The sequence below is a fragment of the Rattus norvegicus genome, chromosome 2 (assembly GCF_021556685.1).
Source record: "Rattus norvegicus strain SHRSP/BbbUtx chromosome 2, alternate assembly SHRSP_T2T, whole genome shotgun sequence".
Lineage (NCBI taxonomy): Eukaryota > Metazoa > Chordata > Mammalia > Rodentia > Muridae > Rattus > Rattus norvegicus.
In genome coordinates this window covers 45,947,853-45,975,795 of record NC_141535.1, presented here as the reverse complement: position 1 = coordinate 45,975,795, position 27,943 = coordinate 45,947,853, and the positions used below count along the sequence as shown (strand labels likewise).

Below are 27,943 nucleotides of genomic sequence, written 5' to 3'. Positions count from 1 at the left end.
AACTAATGGCATTAATAAATTTTTAATATTCATTGTGTAATTTAATATTCAAATGTGTAAAGTTGAATAAATTGCCCTTTATTAAAACATACAGGCCTCTGAAGGACAGGGTTGACAGTGTTAGATTATGATGGGAACAGGGCCAACAGTGTTAGATTGGCAGTGGTGGGAGTAGGGACAGAGATGATGTTTTGGTGAACAGGCAGTGAGATGATACAGTGTGGTCTCTATGCACAATAAAAGTCCCATTCTGGTTGGGGATAAGATTCACCCTAACTTATTTATAAAATGACATTGATTTTTGAGGAAGTTATTTGTCAGTGAAGTATATAATTTGTAGAGAAATCCTTCCTGTGACACTTAAAAAATATACATTGTGATTCTTGTTATACAATTTTATATATCTTTTAACCTGTAATACCAGTCTTGGACATTTTGCTAAATTATTGTAAAATGTTATAAAAGTAACATAATCAAATTCTGTTTCTTTCAAATAAAGATAGTGAATATGACCAAGATCAGGGATCACAGCGTGGTGGTGGCCTTTTTGGTTCTAGGAAACCAGCAGCAAGTGATTCAGGTGAGAAATGAAGCCATTACTGAGCACTGGTATTCATAACGTGTTTATGATTTTAGCACAAGGGCATGGTTAGGTATATCTCAAGGCTAGCTCACGACCTCCCCTGGATCTTAGTTATGCAGGCACAGGCACATGTGTGCCTTTGCCTCCCCTAGAAAGTTAGTGCATGATGAGTTACCTTTCTAGAGTGGGCTGACAATAGAGATGGGAGCAGGGACTGAAGTTGGAAGAAGGAAAGTAGGCTTGCGTTGGTTTCAAAGAAACGCTATGTATGATTTGAGGTGGGAAAAAAAAGTGAAAAATGCCTTAAAAGGAGCAAGATTTAAATGAATTCTATAAACAAATCAAGAGGCCTAGGAATGCTATTGAATGACTGTAGAATATAGTTATCTTCTCCTTGTGTATCTGAGGGGAGGGAGAGCCGGGAGGCACGTTTCCTCTAATGTGTTGCAGTGCAATGTTTTACAGGCAGTGGTGACACTTTCCAGAGCAGAAGTGGGAATGGCCGAGGTGAGCTCTTACTGACTGACTTCTCTCAGCTTACATCTATTGTAATCTTTAAGTTCATTTTCTTTAGCATAAAGGTAATCATCATTGTTTCTACACACCTGATGACTATGACCTTCACATGGCTTATTACGTTTTCAGGTTATTTTCTTTCTGATCTAGCAATTCTATTGTAAGACTCACATATGGTAGGAGCATTTATTTGTAAATGCATACAAAAGATACTCACTGAGTTTTCTTTATATTAGGAAACCTGAAAATTAAAGTCCATCAATGAATACTTCAATATAACCACAAATGGGATATCATGCAGATATTAAATATTGAGATATTTGTACACATTATTAAAATACCCCTTTCCTTTCATGATCTAAGAGTAAAGATAATAATAAATGTGACTTTTTTACTCTCAAAAAGGTTTTTTCTCCAGAACATAAATATTTAAGTATTATATGAAACTTAAAATACTTTGCAGATTAGTAGATCAATAAAGGTTATTTGATTTTTTTTTTTTTTGGTAACTCGTTAGTCTGAAAGCAAAGTAGTGAACCCTGCCTTCTTACATTTTCTTATATGAAACAAAGTTTGCTAAAATTTATCTAAATCAGATTATCCACAGATGTTTATAGCTTGTCTGAAGGAGGATCAGAAATACCGAGGAGTTGTTGTAGTCTATGGGGATTTTTTATTTATTTTATGTATATGAGTACACTGTCGCTGTCTTCAGATATACCAGAGAGGGCATCAGATCCCATTACAGTGGTTGTTAGCCACCATGTGGTTACTGGGAATTGAACTCAGGACCTCTGAAAGAGCAGTCAGAGCTCTCAACCATCTCTCCAGCCCCTATGAGGACGTTTGAAGTGCGATTCAAAGCATTTTGCAATATAAGTTGGCCATGAGTCAGTGATGATAAGGGATCCATTTAAATGTCAAGTTGACAGAGGTAGGTAATATTGTCAACTTGACAAGATCCATAACCACCTGGGAGCCAAGCCTGTCTGAGGGATTTTCTAGACCAGGTTAGTTGAAGTGTGAAGACTCATGAATGTGGGCAGTACAGTTCCCCAGGCCGGCATCCTAGACTGAAGAGCAGGGAGCTCAGCACCAGCATTCTCTGCTCTCCTCTTCCTCACTGCTGACGCAGTGTGACCATCTCCCTCAAGCTCCTGCTGCCGTGGCTTCTTTGCCATAAGGGACTCTACCTCAAACTGAGCCAAAATTAATTCTCTCCTCCTCCAGCTGTCTTTTGTCACATCAATAAGAAGGGAACCAAGGCTTTGCATCCTTTAATCTAGTCAGGTGGATTGCTAAACTGGCTTAGCTAACTTTTGAGAACTTGGAAATGGGAAAGATTGCCATTCTTTCAATTGATAAGAGTAAATCATTATGCCTGAATTGTTTGTATAATATATATGATGTAGGTAATGCTGAATACTGCCTTTTTCTCTGAGGGTTTTGGATTTTATGCTATATGCTAGGCAGAAGGTTCAGAAGTTACCAGCTTTCAAGTGAAAATTCTGTATGAATCTCTGAAGTGCTCTGGTAAATATTTGTGTTGTTAAAACTAACACCAGTAGAGACAACTGGGAAACTTGACCCATGCCCCTCCTTTCTTGGTTGAGTATGCTCCTTAGTAATTCATTTTAATATACCATAGCTATAATTAAGGCCATAATCTGGGTCCTCCTTGAAGAATCATTGATCCTGAAGGATGGTCTTAGGCACCTCCCAACAGTTTTAGTTTCTTTTAGACAATTATTTCCTTGCTGACCAGGGAAATGTCTCATAGCTTAAGGGAAGACTGTAATCTACATAAATCTACCATGTTGACTATTGAACAACCTTAAAATGTGTAAGCTTCTCTCTCTTTACCTCTCTTCTCATCTTATTTCTCTCCTCTTCCTTCTTTCTTCTCATGCTGGGGATCATCAAACCCGGGGACTTGTGCACATTAAAAGAGCACTGAGCACTGAGATGTGCTGCAGCCTCTAACTGTCTCAGACACCATGTAAGCAGTGACTAATGATGCTTTCTGTTTTGAGACTGTCCTCTTTACAGACATGGGTGAAGACATGCGCAACTCTCCATGAGTTGCGTCATCACTCTGAATTTCTTTAATAGGTGGCTACAAAGGCTTAAATGAAGAAGTAGTAACAGGCTCTGGAAAGAGTAAGTTTTATTTTGGAAAAAGGTTTTGATCTTTATGGTACTGTTATTTTATTCTTCAATTAACATTTATCTTTTTGGTTTTATTCCTTTTAAGATTCTTGGAAGTCAGAAGCTGAAGGAGGCGAAAGCAGTGATATTCAAGGTTGGCATCTGCAGTACCTGAGTCTGTGTTGTACTCCTCTAAAGTTAAAGATACTTAAAACTGTAGTTAGATTAAAAACACTTGACAGTGAAAATCTCAGGAAGGAATTTAACAGTTATTTTCTATTTGGTTTTTGTCCGTTTTTGTTATTTTCCCTTGTTGTACTTCTCGTTTGTAAATTATATTTTTTATATTCCAAGGTCCAAAAGTGACATATATACCCCCTCCTCCACCAGAGGATGAGGACTCCATCTTTGCACATTATCAGACAGGCATAAACTTTGATAAATATGATACCATACTTGTTGAAGTATCTGGACATGATGCACCACCGGCAATTTTGGTCAGTATATAATTTCTGTATTGATATATGGTATGATGAAATTGCTATCAATATAAAAATTACCTTTTCATGCCTAGGATCCTTGATTGAAAATTGAAAGGTATTGCTTACCATTTTCAGTAGGAATGCTGCATCAAAAGGGAAAGTGCTGAAACCCAGCTCTATTCCCCATATCACATGAAGAATTCTGTTTAAATTACTGAGAAGGCTGCTTTTTCTAGATACTCAAATGCTCACATCCTCATTATGTGAGAAAAGTAGGTCTAAGGAGTGGATTTTATGGGTGTGGCTGTTTTGCCTGAATATGTCTCCACCATATGTGTGCCCAGTGACCGCGGTGGCCAGAAGATGGCATCAGCGCCCCTAGAGCTGGAGTCACAGATGGTTGTAAGCCTGTTATGTGTGTTCTGGGAATTGAACTCATATCCTTTGGAAGAGCAGCCAGTGCCCTTAACTGCTGAGCTCTCTTCAGTCGTGGGAAGTGGATTTTTGTAAGGAGAATAGCAGAAATCTTCTATTTCCTGTTAATAATAATTATCTTCACAGTAAGCCTTTGTTACCTATCAGAGCTTTTTGTATCTTGTAGGGTTTAAGAGGGCAGAAAAAAGTATTTACAGGACTGTTTATAGGAAATACTTTTACCATGTCATGAAAATAACATTTTTATCTATTTACAGTGGTGTATATTGCTATGTAAAGTGGAGTCAAAGTTTAAAGCTCGCTCACTTAAATGGAATATGCTGCAATGATGAGTATATGAGGTATGCAGCTTATCATTGACTTCTTGTTCTGTTTAGACTTTTGAAGAAGCGAATCTCTGCCAGACCCTGAATAACAACATTGCTAAGGCTGGCTATACCAAGCTCACTCCTGTGCAGAAGTACAGCATTCCCATTGTGTTAGCAGGAAGAGATTTGATGGCTTGTGCTCAAACAGGGTCTGGGAAGACGGTAAGTCACCTTCTGAATAGACTGCCCTCTATCAGACTGTTCATTGTTGGGTTTTGTTTGTTTGTTTTTTCCTTTGGTGTTTCCTAAGTAGCTGGAATCTCTTTTACTAGTTAGAAGATTTGTAGATAATCTGAGCTGTTATAAGTATTCACGGTCTTCTAATTTTTTATTTTCTTGTTGTTTATGTTGTCACTGTCCAGGATACATAAATATGCTTATTTTCTTAAAAGACTAATGTTATGTTAGCTAGATTAATTTTATCAAACATGTTATGTTGTGTAACATGACTATGAAGAGCTAGTTAACTCCTTCCAATAAAAGTTATGCTAAGTTTTTATCATAAATCTACCAGCAAGAAAGGAGTCCTAAGGCTATAAAGTAGAACTAGCTTTTGGCAGGACCAAAAATGAATGCTAAGTTGTAAATCAATCAATTTAACTTGTAGGCAGCTTTTCTCTTGCCTATTTTGGCTCATATGATGAGGGATGGAATAACTGCCAGTCGCTTTAAAGAACTGCAGGAACCAGAGTGTATTATTGTAGCACCAACTCGAGAATTGATCAACCAAATTTATTTGGAAGCCAGAAAATTTTCTTTTGGGTAAGTATATCTGGAATGCCACTCATAAAATAGTTCTTAGAGAGTTCTCTCAAGTATTTGAGAGCTCTTTAGTATATTCATAAAATTTTTAGTATAATTGAATGAAATGTATTTTCTTATAATCTTGTTTATAGACTATATTTTTAGAAGAAACAAAATTACCATTTAAAAAAATAAGAAAACATGACAAATACTGGTGTTTAGTAGCTTGCTTTTTACTGCTGAGCCATCTCACTGACCTTCTGGTGGTTTATCGTGCATGTTTAAACTGGGAGGGGCAGCCAGCGAGATGACTCAGGTCAGGAGCACCTTCTGCTGCTGTAGACACCAGGCTTGATTCTTACACACACGGGTGGTTCACACTGCCTCTGACTCCAGTTTTAGGGACTCTGATTGCTTCTTCTGACCTCCACTGGGACTGTACACATACAGTCCACAAATATAACACAAGCACACACAGATAAATATGCACATTTTAAAACTTGAAAAAGTTTACAAAATAACTGAATGTTCCTGGTAATTACCTACGTTTTGGCTTCACAGTATAGAAAATTACTTTTCTACAATCAAATTTAATTTTAATAACTTCAGGTTTGTTTATGTGTTTATGCATTTTATTTTAAAGCATTTGATTTCTTTGGATTATTGTAAGTAAAAGCATACTTAATGTCTTGCTATGTAAAGATTTTATGAGGGACGGGGAAAGATGGTTTAGTTGGTGAAAGTGTTTTGTGAACATGAGGATCTGAGTTCTGATCCCTGGTTTCCATGCAAAAGCTGAGTGCAGCAGTGTACATCTGTTAATTCCAAATGCTGGAGGTTTGGGCTGAGATGGGCGAGTCCCAGGAGCTTGTTGGCCACCAGCCTAGCTGAACTGGTAAATTCAGGTTCAGTGAGAAATCCTGTCTCAAAAACTAAGGAGAGAGTGGCAGGAAAACACCTGACTTACACCCTGACTTCTGAATGTCAGAAAGAGAGTAGGGCCAGGGGACAGAGGGAGGGAAGGAGAGAGACAGAGACACAGATTTAAGATTTTTAATTTTTATGAACTGAAGTTTTGCTTTTTTTTTGTTCAAGCTGACTTTGAACTCCTAGCTAAAGAGGTCATTCTACCTCAGCCCCTCAGCCTTCTGAGTAACTGGGGCTATGGGTGTGTGCCACTTTCCCCAGGTTTTCTCTTTTAAGTATTTGTGTGTGGAGTGGCTTATTGTTATTATTAACATGAATTTATTTTAATGCTTACATTAATGTACGTTTTTACTACTCATATGAGAAGTTAAGTTTAACTACATACTTAACAACATTGGTATTGTTGTCTACTGATGCCTAACAAGTTACCTACTGTAAGATCTGGTTGTCATCTACTGATGCCTAACAGGTTACCTACTGAAAGATCTAGTTGGTCACAACAATAAGTATTCTGCCATTCTCTGTGTTGGTTAAGGACTGGGGTGCAGTTTTGTTGTGTGTTTCTGGCATATCGTCTCTTAAGAGGTGTAACAGCCAAGTTTTCAGGGGTCCAGCAGTTTGATTGGACTATGTCATAGTCAGGGTTTCTGTTGCTGTGATGAGACACCATGACGCAAGCTGGGGAGGAAAGGGTTTATTCAGCTTACACTTCCACATCACTGCTCATCATTGAAGGAAGTCAGGACAGCAACTCTTAACAGGGCAGGCACCTGGAGGCAGGAGCTGATGCAGAGGCCGTGGAGGGGTGCTGCTTACTGACTTGCTTCCCCTGGCTTACTTAGCCTGTTTTCTTATAGAATCCAGGACTACCCACCCAGGGATGGCCCCACCCACAATGGGCTGGACCCTCTCCCGTGATTAATAATTGAGAAAATGCCTAACAGCTGGCTCTCATGGAGGCATTTCTTCAACAGAGGCTCCTTACTCTCTGATGACTCTAAAGTTGTGTCAAGTTGACACAAAACCGTCCAGTACAGATTGCCCATAATGATACTTCACTGTCTTAGGAAATGGCAGGTGGTACTCTAATGAAGTTCTCAGTGAAAGAGCAGGTAGAAGGCTGCAGTAGTTATAAAGTAGCAGTCTCATAAATGGTACATTGTCTGCCTACTACATTGTAGGAAGAATGTCATGAACTAGTCCACTTTCAGGACTGGTTATATAATTTGCCAGAACTTACATAAAATTTAGAGCCCATTGCTCTAAAGCTATTATTATAGGTTGCAAGATAGCATTGAGCCAAGCACCCAGGCTCTTTGGTGTAGCTGTCTTTTGGTACTTTGTGGGTTCTTCTTTCTTCCACCCTTCTCCACTTTTTTTCCACTCTTTCATCCCTATCACACTAGATAAGGGGAAGAAAGAGGAAAGGAAAGAGATCTGTGAATGAAGTCAGGGTTCAGAAAGGGCGCCATGTTAGAGTTAGACGACTTTCTGCTGATGAGGTGCATCAAATTCCTTGGGGCAAGTTTGACCTTTCATATCAGGTATTTAATTTCTCCTTGTTGTTGTTTCTTCTTTGATCATGACTGAAACTTTGACCAACAGCAACCCAGCAACCAACCAACAACTCAACCTCCTGGGGCCCTCGCATTTATACCCTCAGAAAAGACCCTGGCGTCTCTAACATCGCACAGCTGCAGACACTATTGGTAGCTGGCAGAGTCTCTGCCAGAGCAGGAGGCGAGTCATAGTCGGCTGCTGTGGGCTGTCTGAAGCAGCCCCTGTGCCTCACCTGGCATGAATATGAAAACATTCTTACAATATTTGTGTTTTTTAAGGAAACCAAAATTTCAAAATTTTCACTACACTTTCGAGTTTGAGACACTGTGTAACTGTATAGTTTGCACACCTTTGAAGCCAGGTCTGCCATACAAGTAGTCAGAAAACTTACTTAAAACCTTTAAAGGATGAAACCTTGGGGCCCTGTTGATGTCTGAGGTCCATGCTGCCACTGACTGCTGTGGGTAAAGAAGCTTCTTTTGCAGTGGGATCAATGAATGAAAACTCAAAACTGAGAATGAGAGATATTGGAGGCTTCTGTGACAATCACCTCCACCCTCCAAAATAGACATTTCAGGCAGAAAGCTATTGAAGAGAGTCCTTAAAAACTGTTATAAAGATGCTGAAATGTTTTGCTTTTCACAGTTGATGGATTCTGGCAGGGAGCTGTGTAGAACTCATCAATTGTCTTTAAGGACCTGGCCGCTGGTACTTTGACCATGCTTCAGTGAATCTATGAGCAGCACACACTGGACCTGGTGTACTTTGGGGGAAGGGAGAGAGATAAGAGAGAGAGGGTGAACCTGGGAGAAACGAGTATGATTGGGGCACATTGTATGGAATTTCCAAATAATTAATAAAAAGATTATATTGGGGAAAAAAGATGAAACATCGAAGAGTTTGTCAGTGCTTAAAATTATAGGAAATCTTCTGTTTGAATATATTCGTTATTAACAAATAGAATTACTCTATTTTTTAAAGAATTATTTTATGCATATGAATCCACTAATATTGTCTTCAGATGCACCGGAAGAGGGCATCAGATCTCGTAACTTTAATTTTTTTCAAATTTTATTTTTTTAAATTTGATATTTATTTACATTTCAAGTGTTATCCCTTTTCCTGGTTTCCCCTCTGGAACCCCCTTATTCCATCCTCCTTTACCCTGTTTCTATGAGGGTGCTACCCCACCTGCTTATCCAACTCTGCTTCACCGCCCTAGCATTCCTCTACACTGGGACATCAAGCCTTCACAGGACCAAGGGCCTCCCCTCCCATTGATGCCAGATAAGGCCTCTTCAGCTCCTTCAGTCCTTCTCCTAACTCCTCCATTGGGGTCCTGGGATCAGTCCAGTGGTTGTCTTTGAGCATCTGCATTCGTATTGGTCAAGCTCTGGCAGAGCCTCTCAGGAGATAGCTATATCAGGTTCCTGTCAGCAAGCACTTGGCATCAGCAGAAGAGTCTGGGTTTGGTGTCTGTATGTTGGATGGATCCCCAGGTTGGGAAGTCTCTAGATGGCCTTTCTTTCAGTCTCTGTTCTACTCTTTGTCCCTGTATTTCCTTTAAACAGGAGAATTCTGGGTTAAAATTTTGGAGATGGGCGGGTGGCCCAACCCATATCTAGAGGCATGCCAAACCTCTAGATAATGGTCTCAGCAGGTTCTCCCTCCCCTTTGTGGGGTATTTCAGCTAATGTCATCCCTGTGGGGTCTTCGGAGGCTCTTGCTTTCCTGGCATCTGGGACTTTCTGGTTGCTGCCCCCAGTTCCCCATCCTCCACTGTTACACATCTCTGGTCAATTTCCTGATCCTCTGTATATCATCCCGTTTCCTCCCATACCTGATTCTTCCCCTCTTTCCCCTTACCCATCCTGTCTTCCTCCCAAGTCCCTCCCACCCTCTATTTCTCTTTATTATTTTGTTCACCCTTCTAAGTAAGACTGAAGCATCCACTCTTTGGTCTCCTCTCTGGAGCTTTATGTGGTCAGTGAGTTGTGTCATGGGTATTCTGATATCCACTTTGCCTAATATCCACTTACCAGTGAGTATATCCCATGTGTATTCTTTTATGATTGAGTAACCTCACTCAGGATGATATTTTCTAGATCTGTCCATTTGCCTGCGAATTTCATGAAGTCATTTTTAATAGCTGAGTAATATTCCATTGTGTAGATGTACCACATTTTCTATATCCATTCCTCTGTTGAAGAAATCTGGGTTCTTTCCAGCTCTGGCTATTATAAATAAGGCTGCTATGAACATAGTGGAGCATGTGTCTTTGTTGTATGTTGGAGCATCTTTTGGGTATATGCCAAGGAGTGGTATAGCTGAGTCCTCAGGTAGTGAAATGTCCAATTTTCTGAGGAACCTCCAGACTGATTTATGGAATGGTTGTAGCAGTTTGCAATCCCACCAACAGTGGAGGAGTGTTCCTCTTTCTCCACATCCTCGCCAGCATCTACTGTCACCTGAGTTTATGATCTTAGCCATTCTGACTGGTGTGAAGTGGAATCTCAGGGTTGTTTTGATTTGCATTTCCCTGATGACTAAAGGTGTTGAACATTTCTTTGGGTGCTTCTCTGCCATTCGAGTTTCTTCACCTGAGAATTCTCTGTTTATCCCTGTCTCCCATTTTTAATAGGGTTATTTGGTTCGCTGGAGTCTAAGTTCTTGTGTTCTTTCTATATATTGGATATTAGCCCTCTATCAGATGTAGGATTGGTAAAGATCTTTTCCTAATCTGTTGGTTGCCATTTTGTCCTAATGACACTGTCCTTTGCCTTACAGAAGCTTTGCAATTTATGAGGTCCCATTTGTCCATTCTTGATCTTAGAGCATAAGCCATTGGTGTTCTGTTGAGGAAAATTTTTCCCTGTTCCCATTTGTTCAAGACTTTTCCCCCACTTTCTCTTATGTTAGATTCAGTGTATCTGGTTTTATGTGGAGGTCTTTGATCCACTTGGACTTGAGCTTTGTACAGGGAGATAAGAGTGGATCAATTTGCATTCTCCTACATGCTGACCTCCAGTAGAACCATCATCATTTATTGAAAATGCTATCTTTTTTCCATTGGATAGTTTTAGCTCCTTTGTCAAAGATCAAGTGACCATAGGTGTGTGGGTTCATTTCTGGGTCTTCAATTCTATTCCACTAATCTACCTGCCTATCTCTGTACCAATACCATACAGTTTTTTTAAATCACTATTACTCTGTAATACAGCTTGAGGTCAGGGATGGTTATTCCCCTGGAAGTTCTTTTATTGTTGAGAATAGTTTCCACTATTCTGGGTTTGTTTGTTTGTTTTTTTTTTTTTTTGTTATTCCAAATGAATTTGAGAATTGCTCTTTCTAGCTATGATGAAATGAGTTGGAATTTCGATGGGGAGAGTGCATTGAATCTGTAAATTGCTTCAAACCCTATATTTTAATGATGGATTTTAAATCCATTAACATCCCTTTTAGCCCACCACCCACCAGAGGTAATGAAAAAGAAAGGATATGGGAGAAATGGACCTGTTTAGAAAGGTTCTTTGGAGCAGATCCCATCTGTGCTATCTGGAAATTGGCAGTTCAGTTCATAGGTTAGCAGCAGCAGCTCGATCCACTTGGAAACACTTCCTGGATACCCCAGCAGTCCAATTCAGTAGAGTTGGGTTAGCAACAGAGGTGATAAGACCTTAGCAGACACAGCCAGACCTCAGCCTTGGCTGGGTCAGCAGGAGGGACCAGGGTGCCAGGAGAAGTTCTCAGCTGTGCCTTTCTCAGTAACTTGAGACCCACATGTACTCCACAGCTGGCGATCTAAACAAGCCTAGGTCAGCCTCTGTCGCTGTCCTTCAGGTTGTATTTATACCCTCCAAACATCACATCTTGCTTCAGCATATGAGCTTGTGTCTCAGCTGACATCACTACCAATCAGCCCATGTCCGTGAGTCGGCAAGAAACCGCAGCACACCACCAGAAGGTATTGGTGTGTTTCCTCTATGGCACCCCAACAAATGCAGTTCAACTATGCAATGTGAGGCAAATACATATATGTCGTTAGCAAAGAATCCTTCATCACGTGCTTGCTTTAGCTAAACATCCTTCTCCTCTGTCTGCTTCAGCTAAACATTCCTTCATGAGTTTGCCTTAGTCTTTCACCTGTGTCCACTTAAGAAAGCACTCCTTCCGTGTTTGCAACAAAACACCATCAGACCAACTTTCCAAAGAACCCTTAAGTTTCCACTTTATCTCCCACTTTCTGTTTAAGAATTGTCCTTTTCCCTAACATTAACAATCTATACACAATAGAAATATAAGAACCATCGCATTTTCAAAAATGGCTTATGAGCAATAGTCAAACAGTAGTCTAGCAAAAGAGCTTTACATTTCTATCAGTGTACAATGAACAAAACCCTAAAATCTATCACTATACAATCATTCAAACAAAACAACTTAAATTTCTATCAATATACAATTAAAGAAAAAACTTACATTCCTATTAATATATAATAAAAGAAAAAACTTAAATTTCTGTCAATATACAATAATTAAATAAAAAACGTAAAAAATATACAGTAATTAAATAAAAACCTTAAATTTTATTCTGAAAAAATAGCTATAGCATATATTACCCAGTCTCTGGCTTTATCTAGTGTCTGTATTATCTAGCTATAGCATTTATTGCCCACTCTCTGTATTGTCTGTCTGTCTCTTTGAAGTTGATTTGCATGTTGTTTTTTTTTCTTTTAAGAAGTCAGTAATTGAGACAGTCTGTAAATTATTTGGGCTATTTGCTTTGTGAAGACATTCATGTCTCAAATGAAGAGGTTTTGCTTGGTCCAGTCTGATTTTTGTAAGTTTTGTTGCTGTTCATCTTTTCATCCCCTGTAGGTACATGAACATAAGCGTGTCCACATCTTAATCCCATTGCAGGTTTCCATTCGAATGTCAGCACATCCCAATAGTGTATTGGTTGGCCTAGTGCCTGTTTTTTTTTTCACCAACATTGAGAAAAATGAGAGTTAACAAAGCATTATTTAGTCTGTCTCTGGGAGTTTTTAATTCTCCTTTTTTTGTTTACCAATCATCTCTTTTAAGGTACAGTTCTCTCTTTCTATAATTGTGTATCTTGTGGGATTGTGCAGTATACAATAACAGGATCCCATTCAGATGGTTGTGAGCCACCCTGTGATGTTAGGAACTGAACTCAGGACCTCTGGGAGAGCAGGCAGTGCTCTCAGCTGCTGAGCATCTCTCCAGCCCCAGGACTACTTTTGAGTGCTTAGTTTCATCCCCTGGAGTTTTAGTGTTTTCTTTTTTTTTTTTTTTAGTGCTTATTGTTTATAAACCACTATCCTTTTATTTTTATAAAATTTAAAATGAATATTAAAATATCTTTAATGTCAAACCTTATAGTTCTTTTGCAAAATTTAGGTATAATTGCTTAGATTAGTACCATGTTGATACCTGATTTTAAATTGAGTAAAAGAAGAGAGACATTTTCAAAAACGAAAAGCATGCTGGTAAATTTAGATAATGTCTGTTCCCAAGGATGAGTAGATAGCATTTGGATGTTGACACTGAGCAGGAGGCCCACTCTCCCTGCTTGCCAGCAATAATAGTACTAGAGAGTTTGTAATCCCTTGTGTGAGTTGGTAATTGGGAGAAAGGATGATAGTGGTACTTGAGACAGACCAAGTTTTTTCCTATTTGTTTTATTTGCTTTTTGACATTATAAACTTCCCCCTTTCAACAGAATTTAACATTTTTTAGATAGCCGAATTTTTTTCATTATGGACCTTGTCGTAAAGTGACAAATGAATAGTTTCCAAGTAACTAGAAAACGACATTTCTCTTATCTATAGGACTTGTGTAAGAGCTGTTGTCATATATGGAGGAACCCAGTTTGGGCACTCAATTCGACAGATAGTGCAAGGGTGTAATATATTATGTGCTACTCCAGGGAGGCTGATGGATATCATAGGCAAAGAAAAGGTAAGCCTTTCAAAGCAACAGGTTGTTAGCCTGGTGGTTATTTTATAGGGAAAGGGAGGGGATTATAAGAGGTGTATTTCCTGTGTTTTGGTTCTGTTGGGTGCTTTGAATTAACTTTCATAATTGTGAAGATAATCTCACAAGTCATAGTGTTTTCTATATTATACTTGGGGAAACAAAATGAGATTAACAATTTACTCAAAAAGTCTCTAGTTAGCTCTAGTCAATGAGTTAGTTAGAATCTGTATCTGATTTCCGTAATATTTTACTACATGGAAGAAAATAAAATGAATATTTTTGTATACTTTCATATACATTTTGGTGAAGTAGTTTTTTCCTAAGATACATTCTTTGGGGCATCAATAACTTTGCCTTCTATTAAAGCATGTGAATGATAGTAATATGAGTTGTTAATTTTCTAAGTCTTTTAAGAAAAGATTTTACTTGGGAATCTCATACCCAATTATAACATCTCTTAATTCTTTACATTCATGCTAATGAACTGCAGTTGAGTATTTTGCATTCTACAAAGGAGGTACTTAAAACACCTATTGGTAAATGAACCTTTAAAATTAATTTTATTAAAAGTAGCTAAAGAAACCACTGTGAGATTTTTTACTAACAATCTTTGTGGTAGTATCAAAGTCACTTGCAGTTCCAGGACAGCCAGAGCTACATAGTGAGAACCAGTCTCAAAAAAAAAAAAGTTAATCTATTTTCAGTATTTAATGGTATTAGATTTTATTTTCTTGCATTAAAGTTTAATCTTTATCATGATTTTATCAAGATTAGATAATATGAATTCATGCTGTCTACTACAAGTTAACTATTAGCCATATGTGACTACATATATTTTAAAATGAAGAATTTAGTTTTATGTTCATTCAAACTACATATGGCTAGTGCCTAATAGGTTAGACACTGAAGATAATAGAATAGTCAGGTAATTACAGGAAGTTTTAGTATAAAGTATTACTGTAGATATTTTAGGTTTTATTAAACTTAATTTGTAACACATTTTAAATATTAGTAAATGTTTAGGTCAGCTATATTATGATTATCTATGATGAGACCAACAGTTCTCCTCATTGTATGCCTTGATATTCTGTGTATTAGATAGGTAAACACCATGACCAAAACCAACTTGGGTGTCACGGTCTATTATTGAAGGAAATTAGGACAGGAACTCAAGGCATAGGGGGACTTTGGAGGCAGGAACCTGAAACTGAGGCCATGGAAGAATTTTGCTTCCTTATGGCAACCTATGACTTCCAGACCAGAGGTGGTACCATGTGAGCTGGGCCCTCCCACACAAATCATTAAGTCAAGAAAATGCCCCACAGGCAGGTTGGATGAAGGCTTATTTTTCAAGTGAGATTTCCTTCCCAGATGATTCTAGCTTGTGGTGTCAAGTTGACATACAACTAGACAGCATAACTTTTAAACACTTGAAATTGTGAAGCATATTTTAGCTTAATGTAAACTAGTATGTATGTTCTGTTTTTGTCTTTGAAAATATCCTTAAAGATTGGTCTCAAACAAGTCAAGTACTTAGTTTTGGATGAAGCTGATCGAATGTTGGATATGGGTTTTGGACCCGAAATGAAGAAGTTAATTTCTTGTCCAGGAATGCCATCAAAGGAACAGCGCCAAACTCTTTTATTCAGTGCAACTTTTCCAGAAGAAATCCAGAGGTAAATATTTTTCTTCTCAAATACAAAAGTGTAAATGGTAGTGTGTGCCTTCAGTCCCAACATTCAGGAGATAGAGAAATATGAATCTCTGGTTTGAGATCTGTCTCAAAATTAGTTAATTTAGGAGTAGGTAAAATGCCTGTGTCATGTAGGTGTAAAGATCCGAGTTTAGCCCCTGCCACACTGTACGAAGTCGGCTCCTTACTCCAGTGCTGAGAAGGCAGGCAGACATCCCTAGGGCTCAGGCCAGCCAGTTAGCTTGTTATGGGCAGATCCCAGATTTCAGTAAGAAACTCTGTCTCAGAAAAGAAGGTTGACCTCTGACCTCCACGTGGACAACCATAACACACAAACATGCAGATGTATGAACATGTGAGCACACTTGCACCCACACATATACAAAGTAACAGATATATACCAAGTGAAAGCAATGTGAACATTCTGGTTTCAGATACTTGAATTGCTTTTTTAAAAGAGCTTTATACATGCAGTACAAAAGTAAGCCTATGCTTTAAAGTTTGCCATTTTTTTTATTTTTCAATTTTACCCTTGACTTTGTGTTATTATAATCTCTCCTCCTACCCCTCCCCACCTCTCCCCTCCCCTCTGTCTCCACTCCTACAGTGTGTACTGGGAATCAGTGTTTGCTAAAGCTATCCTCACTAGGCTTATTTTTAATCCTAAATGTATAGTATTTAGGAGAATTGGTCTTTGGTAGAAAGTTCACAAACCAATTATTAACAGATACTTGGGAATTATCCTGTGTATCCTGTGGACTTGTAAATTTGGAGGTTGGGATTACACATCATTCATAAAATAGCATCTTCTTCTACCAACTAGTCCCTTACTTGGCACAGGGAGCCTAAACAGTCTAGGCCATGCCAATAGCCTACATTCAGCAGAATTCTTGCTCTTTTATTTGATAAAACTATTCTCTTTGAGAACTAGGGATTCCATTCCTCTCTTTCTAAGAGGAAAATGATTTCCCAAGTTGGTTGACTATTGGGGGAGTGGTGGTAGATGGTGGACTGTGGCTTGCACACCATATAAAACCCATGTTTCTAGGACTAGTATGTTGGGTTGTGTTGTGTTGCTTAACATCTTCTCATAGAAATGCCTCCAAGGCTGTTCTTTATAGAGAATGCACAGTTCATGTAGGCTTGGAGCCTGTAGGTAGTGCAGTGTGTCTGTTTATCCTTTCAACTGTCGGGACAACCTTACATGGCCCAATTCTTCATGGCCCTTGGCTCTTATTTTTCTATATGTATTGTGGCATGAAAAACCTGTAATCTGGTTTACTCATAATCATTTATTTACAGAAGAATAACTTAAGTAATATTTCAGAAGACAAATCTGAACAATAGCATGTATTCATAAGTATTGAGGTTATAATAAAATTGTGCTTTAGGATCACATTTTAGTCAGTCCCTCCTTCCCTTACTCCCTTTTATGAGACAGGGTCTCATAGATCCCAGCCTGGCTTCAGGCTCACTATGTAGCTAAGGGTGATAGTGAACTTCTGGGGATCATCCTGCCTCTGCCTCCTGAGTGCTGAGATTATAGGCATGTGCCACCACGGCCTGGCTTATGTGGCACTGGCAGTCAAACCCAGGGCTTTTACATGTTTAAAGGAGCACGCTACAGCTGAGCTATATTCCCAGGCCAGTTTTTAGTTTAAAAAAATTCTGCTTGTTACAGTCAGCATTGTAGTTCATATTTTTATTGTTATGTACACATTTCACATAATTTTGCATAGAATTCACTGGAAATTCCTGTGTTCATAGTTTGACAAAAATGTTTTGCTACTGAGTTTATATTTTAAAGATATTAACATTTTATTCTGATCTTTGAAAATAAAAACTTAATGTTAAAAGATGACTTTCCCACTGTTCTGTGTTGCTGTCTAGTCAATATGAGATGACATTGATAGGGCTGAGCACAAGTGCGTGAGAACAAGCTAAAGAGCACTGTTTCCTCTCTTAAGGTTGGCTGGCGAGTTTTTAAAGTCAAATTATTTGTTTGTTGCTGTTGGACAAGTGGGAGGAGCTTGCAGAGATGTGCAGCAGTCCATTCTTCAAGTTGGCCAGTATTCAAAAAGAGAAAAACTTGTTGAGATTCTACGAAACATAGGTACCTCAGTTTAGTATAATTATTTTTGTCATGATTTTGAATTTTAAAACTACTTATTTTTTAAAGTCATCATTGTTGCCTATAAATTTTAATAAATCTTAATTTTCTGTAAATCTTTATAAATGACTATGGTTTAGTTTTTGTATAAATTATGTATGAACATTCCTTCAGTGCTATAAAAGTTAAATATAGAAGTATTTGAGACTTAGCTTAATATTTGGCTAAAAAGTATTTCAGTAGAAATATATATTACATATTCATCATATATTTCATGTATATATGCATGTGAAAACTAGAAAGGCTTATAGTCACATGTTTTTATCTACTGAGTAACAGTGATACTGTAAATCATGCTTTCTTGAAAGGCAGGCGGGCAGATTGTGAGCTTGAAGCCAGCAATCCAGCCTACATAGCAAGACCCAGTCTTCAAAAGAAAACAAAATGAGCTCTTGCTGATTTTAACTGGCCCTCATTTCTTACCTACTAAGGAGTGTTCCCATATTCATAAGATTTGAAGTGTTTCAAAGCTAGAGTCTACTTGAGACTCTAGTGCTGTCTTTTCATAATAAGCATGAGAAATGTTTTCTCTGCCTTCTTCCAAAATATTATTATTATTATTAATTATCTTTAATTTTTTTCAATCCAGTCATTACCCTCTTCCTGGTGTGCCCTCAGACAGTTCCTCATCCCATTCCTCTACCCTCATCTCCAGGAGGATATCCCCACAACCTCCACCCTGCCAGGCCTCCACACTCCCTGGGGCCTCAAGTCTTTCCAGGGTTAGGTGCATCTTCTCTGAGTCCAGACCCGGCAGTCCTCTGCTGTGTATGTGTCCCCTCATATCAGCTGGTGTGTATGCTGCCTGGTTGGTGGCTCTGTATGAGAGATCTCGGGGGTCCAGGTTAGTTGAGACTGCTGGCCTTCCTATGGGGTCACCCTCCTCCTCAACTTCTTTTAGCTTTTCTCTAATTCAACCACAGGAGTCTCCGGCTGTTGTGGTAATTATTAAAAATAAATGAGAACTTTTATCCCACGCCAGTGCCAGCACCATAGAGCCACATGGCATCCGTGGAGTACCTTCATCTCAGTGGCAGCCGGTTCTAATGTGGCACCAGGTCATGTTACCTTTAGCTAACCTCTAGCCCTAGTAGTCTCTCCGCCCTGTTGCTAGCCGCCCTCTCCTGGCTGTCTCTCTTCTAGCTGGGAACTCTCTTGTCCCAGCTACCCAGTAAAATCAGGACACTAGAGGTTCAGCAGCAGCTGGCCTATCACCACTCCCTGTCACAGACTCTGCTCACACTCCAGCAACTGCCCCCTGGTAATTATAGTATAAACTCCTAGCAACCTGTTAAAATTAAGACTCAATAAGCTGTAATTTAGCAGTCAGATTTATATGTTAAATTCCCATTCCATATAATAAACTCAGAACCAGTTGATAAAGATATAAACTGCCCAGCTAGATAAGGGATGGATTTCTATAGGTCAATTTATCTTAAGAAATATTCATAACTACCTCAGGCTGTTTAAGACCACACAGATCTGCGTTGTCCTTTTCTGCTTCCAGCTTAGTTCTTCTTCTTTTTTTTTTTTTCCTTCTCTCTCACTTTACAAAAACTTTGTCGCCGCCTCACTTTTTACTGTCCAGTCATGGCCATGACCTAACTTGTGCTAGCCCTCACCTGCATACAGACATCAACCTACCCCTGGCTTCCACCCATTAATTGGGTTTATTTATCTGCTTCTGTCTTGGTCAGATGCTTGTTGGGCCTCTTGGAGGGAAGCCTACCATAGCATCAGCAACAGTGTCAGGCCTTGGCTCCTTGAGCTGGATCCCAATTTGTACCTGGACCTCCCTCCCTCAGACTCTTCTCCATCCCTATTCCAGTAGTTCTTTTAGACAAGACCAACTCTGGGTCAGAGCTCTTGAGTGTTGATGGCAACCCCGTCCCTCCAGTTGATGCCCTGTCTTTCTACTGAAGATGGACTCTACAAGGTCCCTTTGCCATCTGTGGGCCATTTCATCCCTTCGCGTCCTGAGAGTCTCTCACCTCTCAGGTCTCTGGTACATTCTGGAGGGTCCCCCACCTCCTACCTCCTGAGGTCGCCTGTTTCCACTCATTCTGCTGGCCCTCAGGGCTTCACTCCTGTTCCACATTATTTTTTATCTTACATTGTTTGTTTGATTCTGATTTGTTTATTGAAGAAGCTTTATTTTGAGCAGGAGACAGTTTGTATGGGCATCTTGATATCGACTTATGTGCTGTACTTTGCCCCCAACTTTAGTCTCCTATTTTAGTAAGACTGTTAGATTTTGAATGTCAGTGTTGAGTCAGAGAAAGGAGAAATCAAGAAGTCACTTTTGTAATAATGAGGAAAAAAAAAACCTTAAAAAAAACCCCAAACCAAAAAACCTAGAATTATGAGTCAGCAAGCGTGGAAAGGCTTTGATTTTTATTTTCCCGGGCTTCTTAGTTTTATTTTTAGAAAAGGTCTTGCTGTGTAGCTCTGAATGGTTCGGAACTCTGTGTAGACCAGGTGGCTCTAGAATTTGAGATGATCCTCCTGTCTCCTCTCTCCAAATGTTGACCCACCATGCTGGGCTTTAATCTATACTGTTTTATAAAAATGTTTTTTCCACCCTCTCTTCCTCTTTTCCATCCCCTCATTCCAGCCATCTCTTGCATCTGCCTATCTGTTTTCCTGGTAATCTTGCCTCAACTTCTAGAGTGTTATGACTGCAAGTGTGCATCACAATGACCAGCTTAGACAATTTGGAAAATCAAATACTTATTTTGAGATGTAAAGCTTCATCAGATGTTTCCTAACATTAATATGAAAAATGGGAAACAGTTGTGAGTCATGTAACATTTTAATAGTTTACTTATAACTCTTAAATCTCAACAGTGAGCAGGGGCTTTGTTTTTTGTTTTCAGTGTCTTTAATAGTGATAGGCAGCCACTACAACACTTGTTAGATGAAGTGAGCTAGCAGGAAGGTAGGAAAGAGTGATCCTGAGGAGAAAACTCTCCCTTCTACTAAGGCTATAGATATCTTAAAGTCTTTCTTTTTTATCATGTTATAGAGTAATCCCTCACAGAATAATCTATGCCAGCTAAGTGCTTACCACTCGATGAATTAAGTGAGCCTTGGGATGAGGCTGCCACTGATGAGGCTGTATCTTCTTCTGGGAATTAAAGGATTTGATTTAGGAGATGACATTTGAACATACATTATAGAGTTTATCAGCCTAGGGTCAGATATCATTAGTGTAAATTTGACCAATCTGAGTAAAATGAAAGATTAGATTATTTTGGGAAGTAACAAATTTATAGAAAATGAAGAGGAAAAAGAAACGGAGACATTTGCAATTACTGAGAAATGGCCCATAGTTAAGTCTTTGCTTAAGGAAAGAAGGCACACTTGAGAGTGAGAGAGAGAGAGAGAGAGAGAGAGAGAGAGAGAGAGAGAGAGATATTGTGTGTGTGTGTGTGTGTGTGTGTGTGTGTGTGTGTGTGTGTGTGTTTGAATCCATCTAATAGGAAAGCAGTTGTCTCTCTCTCTTTTTTTTTTCTTTTCTTTTTTTTTTTCCGGAGCTGGGGACCGAACCCAGGGCCTTGCGCTTGCGCTCTACCACTGAGCTAAATCCCCAACCCCCAGTTGTCTCTTTTTTAACATCCAGTCAGGAAGTAATTAACCCTTTCTATACCAGCTGCTGTCAGTACAGTTGTTATGTGGATGAGACAAAAGCTGTGGCATGCTTTTTTTTTGCTTAATTTTGTTGTTTGGATGTTAATAATCTTGTTTGTAGGTGATGAAAGAACTATGGTCTTTGTTGAAACCAAGAAAAAAGCAGATTTCATTGCGACTTTTCTTTGTCAAGAAAAAATATCAACTACAAGTATTCATGGGTAAGTACAATAATATGATTTTCTAGTGAGAAAACAACTTTTGTTAGTTATTTAAAAGGCCCAATGAAAATTTTTTGTCAGTGACAAACTGCATATACAGTACACCCCCTAAGATTATATAACATTGTGAGATAGAATCTTAGTTTGTATCTGTATGTTTACTATGCTTGCTCTGTGGTGCACTAATGGCATATTAACACCAGGTATTGGTACTTTACTAAAAAGACCTAAAATCACTTTTGAATGTGTAGAATTCTGTAATTGTATTTTCAGAATGTTTTTGAGCAATCATTTTTTGTGCAGAATAAAATGATTATTTTTTATATAACATGATTTATAATAACATATATGAGTTATATTTTATATAACATATATATCATATTCTGGCTCTGTTAGCTGTCTCTTACTCTATCTTCTACTAGAGGTGATTGTTCCAACTAAAGACTGTGAGGATAAAGTGGCAGCTGGGGATGGGCTATTATAGTACATGGAAATTATAATGTGTATTACAGTACCAGGTTATTACAGTGTGTGGGAAGTTGGCATGTATAGTGAGTGTTATAATTTTTACTTTTTAAAGTATACTGCTTGATGAACTTTAATAAATTTCTCAAAAGTGGCTCTAATGTAAACTTCCGTTTTAAGCGATCGGGAACAGAGGGAGCGAGAACAAGCTCTTGGAGATTTTCGCTGTGGAAAGTGCCCAGTTCTTGTTGCTACTTCAGTGGCTGCCAGAGGACTTGATATTGAAAATGTTCAACATGTTATCAATTTTGACCTTCCTTCTACCATTGATGAATATGTTCATCGAATTGGACGTACTGGACGTTGTGGAAATACTGGCAGGGCGATTTCTTTTTTTGATACCGAATCTGATAATCATTTAGCACAACCTCTAGTTAAAGTACTGTCAGATGTAAGTTTAAACAACCTTTTAAACTTTAAATATTTAAAATTGAATAGTTCTTTGTTGTTGAGAAATCTTTTACAATTTTTGAAATTTCATGTTGCATAAGAAATTTTTATTTTCTCAAGGCTCAACAGGATGTTCCTGCGTGGTTAGAAGAGATTGCCTTTAGTTCATATGCGCCTCCCAGCTTCAGTAATAGCACAAGAGGGGCTGTGTTTGCATCTGTTGACACTAGGAAGGTTAGTGAGAAACATTAAGGAATGGATTTCTGATTACTCTTGGAAAATGTGCTTGATTCTACGAGGTGATACTATTAAATTAAAACTGTCATTTTAATTACATATGTACACGCACAGGTTTCAGGTTTACAGTCTTAACATCCCAGTTCCTTTTGCTGGTATCCGTTGGGCTCTTCTGAACTTTGTAAGAATTCTTTAATTTTGACCACATTATTAATACAAAATGCTAGAGCTGTAGAGATTCAAGTCTTACTAATGTGCCAGCCCCCCCCCCTCCTCCTCCTCCTCCTTCTCCTCTTCCTCCTCCTCCTCCTCTTCCTTCTTCTTCTCTTCCTCCTCCTCATCTTGGTATAGAAGAGTTCTAATTAAACATTTATACCTATTTGAAGTGTACTGCATTTTTCTATTCTCTAAAAGCTAGTGACTTGAAAAATATTCTCGAGTCAGTTTGTACAGTTTAGACTTTACAGGATTATGTGGGCCTTTGAAGTGAATCATTTTGTAAGTCAGGAGATGCTTGGGGTAATTGAGGTAGAAAATGTGAGTCCCTACTGTCTGTCTGTACGGCGTTAACAGTAGGGCTGCTGTCACAACTTTTTTCTTTTTCTTTTTTCTTTTTAAAGAATTTCCAGGGCAAGAACACACTGAACACAGCTGGGATTTCTTCTGCACAAGCTCCCAATCCAGTTGATGACGAGTCATGGGATTAAAGCAAACAAGCATACTGCAAGTCTGATGGTTTTGATGCAGAGAAGAAAAACAGTTTTTATTTTTAAAATTTTAACAGAAGTGTGAAACCTGATATTCTTATATCTCCTGTTCTTCTGTTCTTACTCCCAACCCTTAAAAAATAACCAGCTTCATTGATTAGTTATGCGAAATGCTGAAGTTACAACATTGCAGTTACTGATACAAATGGTGTTCACTGGAAATATTAAAGCATTCTATGTTTTGCTTATTTCTAGTATATTCTTCAGAAAGTTAAAGACATGTTTCATGTCCAAGTGCTATGTCTTAGTATAGTGTTTCTGATCTATAAAACAAGCAATAGGATATGGTGTACTCTTGTTTAATTATCGGGTCTAATTTCTACTTGATCCTTTAAAAGAATAGTGTGTCAGTACAATGTATTAACATGATTTTCATGAAACAGTGGAGACTGAAGCCTTTCAAAGTTATTTGATTTTTAGATCATCAGACATGTAATGAAAATGGTTCAGTTTGCAATGTGAGCTCTGTACTTGGTGGTATGACAAATGTTTGCTTTTATAATATACAGATTTTCCTTGGAAATAAAAGATGAAACACATTTCCCCCTAAGTTTTCCAAAAGCATTTTTCATTTTTCTTGTGGCATATTACAGTTCCTAGTTTTCATATTTGGATATTTTGTATCTTGTGAAATCAGTGTGGTGAGCAAGAAGTTTTAAACAAATATTAATGTGTAAATCCATACAGATATCAAAATGTCATGAAAATTAGTCTTAGAATCTAAACTTATCAACACAGTGTTTCAGTTTCCTCATTACTTTTTATTCATGTTTTACAGTTGACAAGGCAAGAATGCTGCTGTTCTCACTCCTCACAGGCTTACCTACTCCATGAGCTATTTAAGATTTATCTGTTGTGTGTGGTTTTAAAAAACACTACTGCCTTTGCTAGAGTCTGCAGCCAGCTTCCAGCCCCTCCCTACTCCCCAACCCAGCTCAGCTCTGGGAAAGCCACCACCAGCCCTGACCTGGCTTCTCTTTCTACTCAACTTTGCTATGGAAGGGGTTGAATTACCAGCCCACTCCGGATACCCTTGAATCAGCAGATAAAAGACACACACAGCTCTGTTACCTTTTAATTTGCCTACTAAGCAGAATTGCTGGGCTGGGGATTTAGCTCAGTGGTAGAGCGCTTACCTAGGAAGCGCAAGGCCCTGGGTTCGGTCCCCAGCTCCGGAAAAAAAAAAAAAAAAAAAAAAAAAAGAATTGCTGGGCGAAGATACCTCCTGCCTGGAAAAGTGTACCCTTACCAATTATCTTCGTTTCTCCCCCACATCCTCGGTCACAGGTCGTCGTCCCCCCCCCCCCCACCCCAAGTCTTACATGATTGCTACTTCCCTTTTCCTCCAAGGCATGGCAGAAAAAGCCTCTCCTTCCTTAAGTCCTTTTTCCTCTTGGGAACCAGAAGTCCCGCCTGTACCTTCTGCCCAGCAATTGGCTCCTGGCCTTCTTTATTGACAAATCAAGTACCAATTGGCGAATAAGACCCTTAGTACCAGACCTCCCCTTACAAATATCCGTGGGATAATTCCACGGAACTTTCAGAAATGCTGTAATGATACTTAGTAACTCGTATGCAACTTTTAAAAAGCTCAGACTACAAAGTATAGAATTCAAAAAATCTTTAGGAATTAAGGTTGAGTTGAAGCTCTAAGAACAGAAAAGGAATAGATTGACTACAAATATCAATTGAGCCTATAGAAAAAGAAAAGACAAGGAAACCAAAGTGTGAGCATGTGATCACCCGTGTGGCTGCTTCTGTGTGACTGCGTAAGGATGCTGATGAGCTGTACAGCATCGCTCGTGGAACGCTCGAGGAGAGAACATCAACTAGGGGAATCTGGAAAGCATTTCACTTCCCAACCTCACTTCTGGGAAAGACTAAATGAATAAAGATGCTTGCATTACTATTTGTAACATCTGTGTGTTTTGATTTTCTCTTCTAATGTGTGTTTTCAAAGAGCATAGTGAATGCTTTCTTTATTATTTTTTCATTACTCAGTCTTAGTCATAGCTATCGTGATTGCTTTCTAAGTTTATGATTTTGCTTAATTTGTAAAAATACCAAAAATAGCATCTTTGAATCAAATACAAAACTTGAATGTTTGCATAATCCTACCAACATCACAAACATCCTATATTCAGCTAGCCTCTTGTCTTGGTGTAAGTTTGAATAATTTCCTTTAAATAAATTTCCTATAGTTAGGAAATAAAATTCTGTAAGAAGTTTTTAGAATAATATTCTTCTGTCCTCCTTTGTTCAAACTCCCATGCCCTGTTTTATAATCAAAAACTTTTAACAGTTTCTGGCTGTTTGTGTTGGCGTTTATTTCTTCATAGATAGTTTTGGCCTCTAATGTTTAGACATCTTCTAATTTTGATGTTAGGATATAACTCATTTCTCTTTAACTCACTATAAAAGTATATTTTATGGGATATTAATGGCATTCTTTCTCTTTCCTGTCTTCTTTGTTATATAACGGGCTAACCTGTTATTTTATTTCCAGACATGCAGTCTGTTCTATGGCCATGGCCTTCCTTGAATCTATTGGGTGATTCTAAACACAGTAGCCAGTATTTATATCATACCTATGCACATTACCATGAGGTTGTCCAATAAGCAGCTTGATAATCTTCCCTGTTCTCCTAGTGCTATGTTTCCTAGTTCCTGTGACTTCTGTTTGTATCTCAGGAGAGAAAGATAATTGTTTACGCCAAGTGGAAATTGTTCACAACCATTCCACAAACAAACTTGCCTTTTATTTGGGTTATCGTTGGAGTAATCTGTTTTCAATGTATTGTTTTTTCCATCAGTTTGCCTAGGAGGTTCAAATTTTTCATGACTTCTATTTTATTATAATGAGTGGCCTTTTAATTCTAAGAAATACTTAATGTACTTTGAAGAATGTCTTTTATTAGGAGAGAGTGTTCCAGGGGTGATTGTTATGTTATTTCATAGACATTTTCCTCCTAAACTTTCTGTTCTTTTTGAAGCTTCTATTGACTCTCATAACTCTTTAGTTCTTTAAATCCTATCTTTTATTAAATTTTTGCTTGTTTTGTGGTAGTTTTTTTGCTGTCTTTCAAGTCATTTTAAAGCAATTAATTTAAGTATTTCAGATCTTTATTCTCTTCCCAAATTATTATTTAATCAAGTTTTCTGTTTCATCAATACCACTTCTGTGGAATTTAATGCAAGAAACCAGTTTTACAGTGAGGATCTGTTCTGCAGCTTGGTATCCGATATCTTAAGCCTCTGTCATTTTGTGAACTGTGCATTTGATGGAACTCAAGGACACCTTTATTTAAACAAAACATCTAGTCCCTTTTTGTAATACAGTGTCCCCTTAGAGTCTAATCCTCTTTAATGCCTGATGATCAACAGTCTTTTTTCAAGAAAAGGCAGAGTGATGGTTATGTCTAACGTGGGTATCTTTTACTTAGGAGTGAACAGCTGTTCCAGGGCAGTTCAAACATGAAATACCAAGGAACTGCACAAGTGAGGGCTTGGCAAGAAGTGTGACAACATTGAGAACGAAGATGATCGGTGCTCTTGACCTAGGGTTGGTAACCTACCATTCTGTCCTTTCCTGGGGCCTTGGGACTGAAGGAGTAGAAATGGGTTTTGTGATGAGCATTGAAAATACTTTGTTCAAAAGGACAGTATGGGTGAGCTTACTGGGCCTCCTTTCTCAGCTACATATTTGAGTGGTTTCTATAGTTACTTCTCCATTGGGAAGGAATTAAAAATGGAAATAGAAGCAATCAAGAAAGAACACATGGAAACAACCCTGGATATAGAAAAACAAAAGAAGAGACAAGGAGCTGTAGATACGAGCTTCACCAACAGAATACAAGAGATGGAAGAGAGAATCTCAGGAGCAGAAGATTCCATAGAAATCATTGACTCAACTGTCAAAGATAATGTAAAGCGGAAAAAGCTACTGGTCCAAAACATACATGAAATCCAGGACTCAATGAGAAGATCAAACCTAAGGATAATAGGTATAGAAGAGAGTGAAGACTCCCAGCTCAAAGGACCAGTAAATATCTTCAACAAAATCATAGAAGAAAACTTCCCTAACCTAAAAAAAGAGATACCCATAGGCATACAAGAAGCCTACAGAACTCCAAATAGATTGGACCAGAAAAGAAACACCTCCCGTCACATAATAGTCAAAACACCAAACGCACAAAATAAAGAATATTAAAAGCAGTAAGGGAAAAAGGTCAAGTAACATATAAAGGCAGATCTATCAGAATTACACCAGACTTTTTGCCAGAAACGATGAAAACCAGAAGATCCTGGACAGATGTCATACAGACCCTAAGAGAACACAAATGCCAGCCCAGGTTACTGTATCCTGCAAAACTCTCAATTAACATAGATGGAGAAACCAAGATATTCCATGACAAAACCAAATTTACACAATATCTTTCTATAAATTCAGCCCTACAAAGGATAATAAATGGTAAAGCCCAACATGAGGAGGCAAGCTATACCCTAGAAGAAGCAAGAAACTAATCGTCTTGGCAACAAAACAAAGAGAA

General features: G+C 38.4%; 1 protein-coding gene across 12 annotated transcripts in view; it reads left to right on the top strand.

The window, feature by feature from the left end:
- The window catches only part of Ddx4 (DEAD-box helicase 4), a 55,100-nt gene extending 31,157 nt beyond the window's left edge, over window positions 1-23,943 (top strand). For 4 of the 12 annotated variants that reach the window (XM_087621694.1, XM_087621701.1, XM_087621695.1 and 1 more), the window contains exons 9-22: window positions 500-580; window positions 1,049-1,090; window positions 3,212-3,259; window positions 3,354-3,401; window positions 3,602-3,744; window positions 4,542-4,694; window positions 5,140-5,294; window positions 13,613-13,742; window positions 15,270-15,436; window positions 17,421-17,566; window positions 21,375-21,474; window positions 22,120-22,390; window positions 22,510-22,623; window positions 23,247-23,943. In XM_087621694.1, coding sequence (XP_087477820.1) covers window positions 500-580; window positions 1,049-1,090; window positions 3,212-3,259; window positions 3,354-3,401; window positions 3,602-3,744; window positions 4,542-4,694; window positions 5,140-5,294; window positions 13,613-13,742; window positions 15,270-15,436; window positions 17,421-17,566; window positions 21,375-21,474; window positions 22,120-22,390; window positions 22,510-22,623; window positions 23,247-23,333 — 1,685 coding nt within the window. In that variant the 3' untranslated portion in view covers window positions 23,334-23,943. Of the gene's footprint in view, window positions 1-499; window positions 581-1,033; window positions 1,091-3,211; window positions 3,260-3,353; window positions 3,402-3,601; window positions 3,745-4,541; window positions 4,695-5,139; window positions 5,295-13,612; window positions 13,743-15,269; window positions 15,437-17,420; window positions 17,567-21,374; window positions 21,475-22,119; window positions 22,391-22,509; window positions 22,624-23,246 lie in introns of all 12 variants that reach the window. The other 8 variants (XM_087621698.1, XM_087621689.1, XM_087621693.1 and 5 more) reach the window with 3 other exon arrangements.
- The last annotated feature ends 4,000 nt before the right edge of the window (window positions 23,944-27,943 follow it).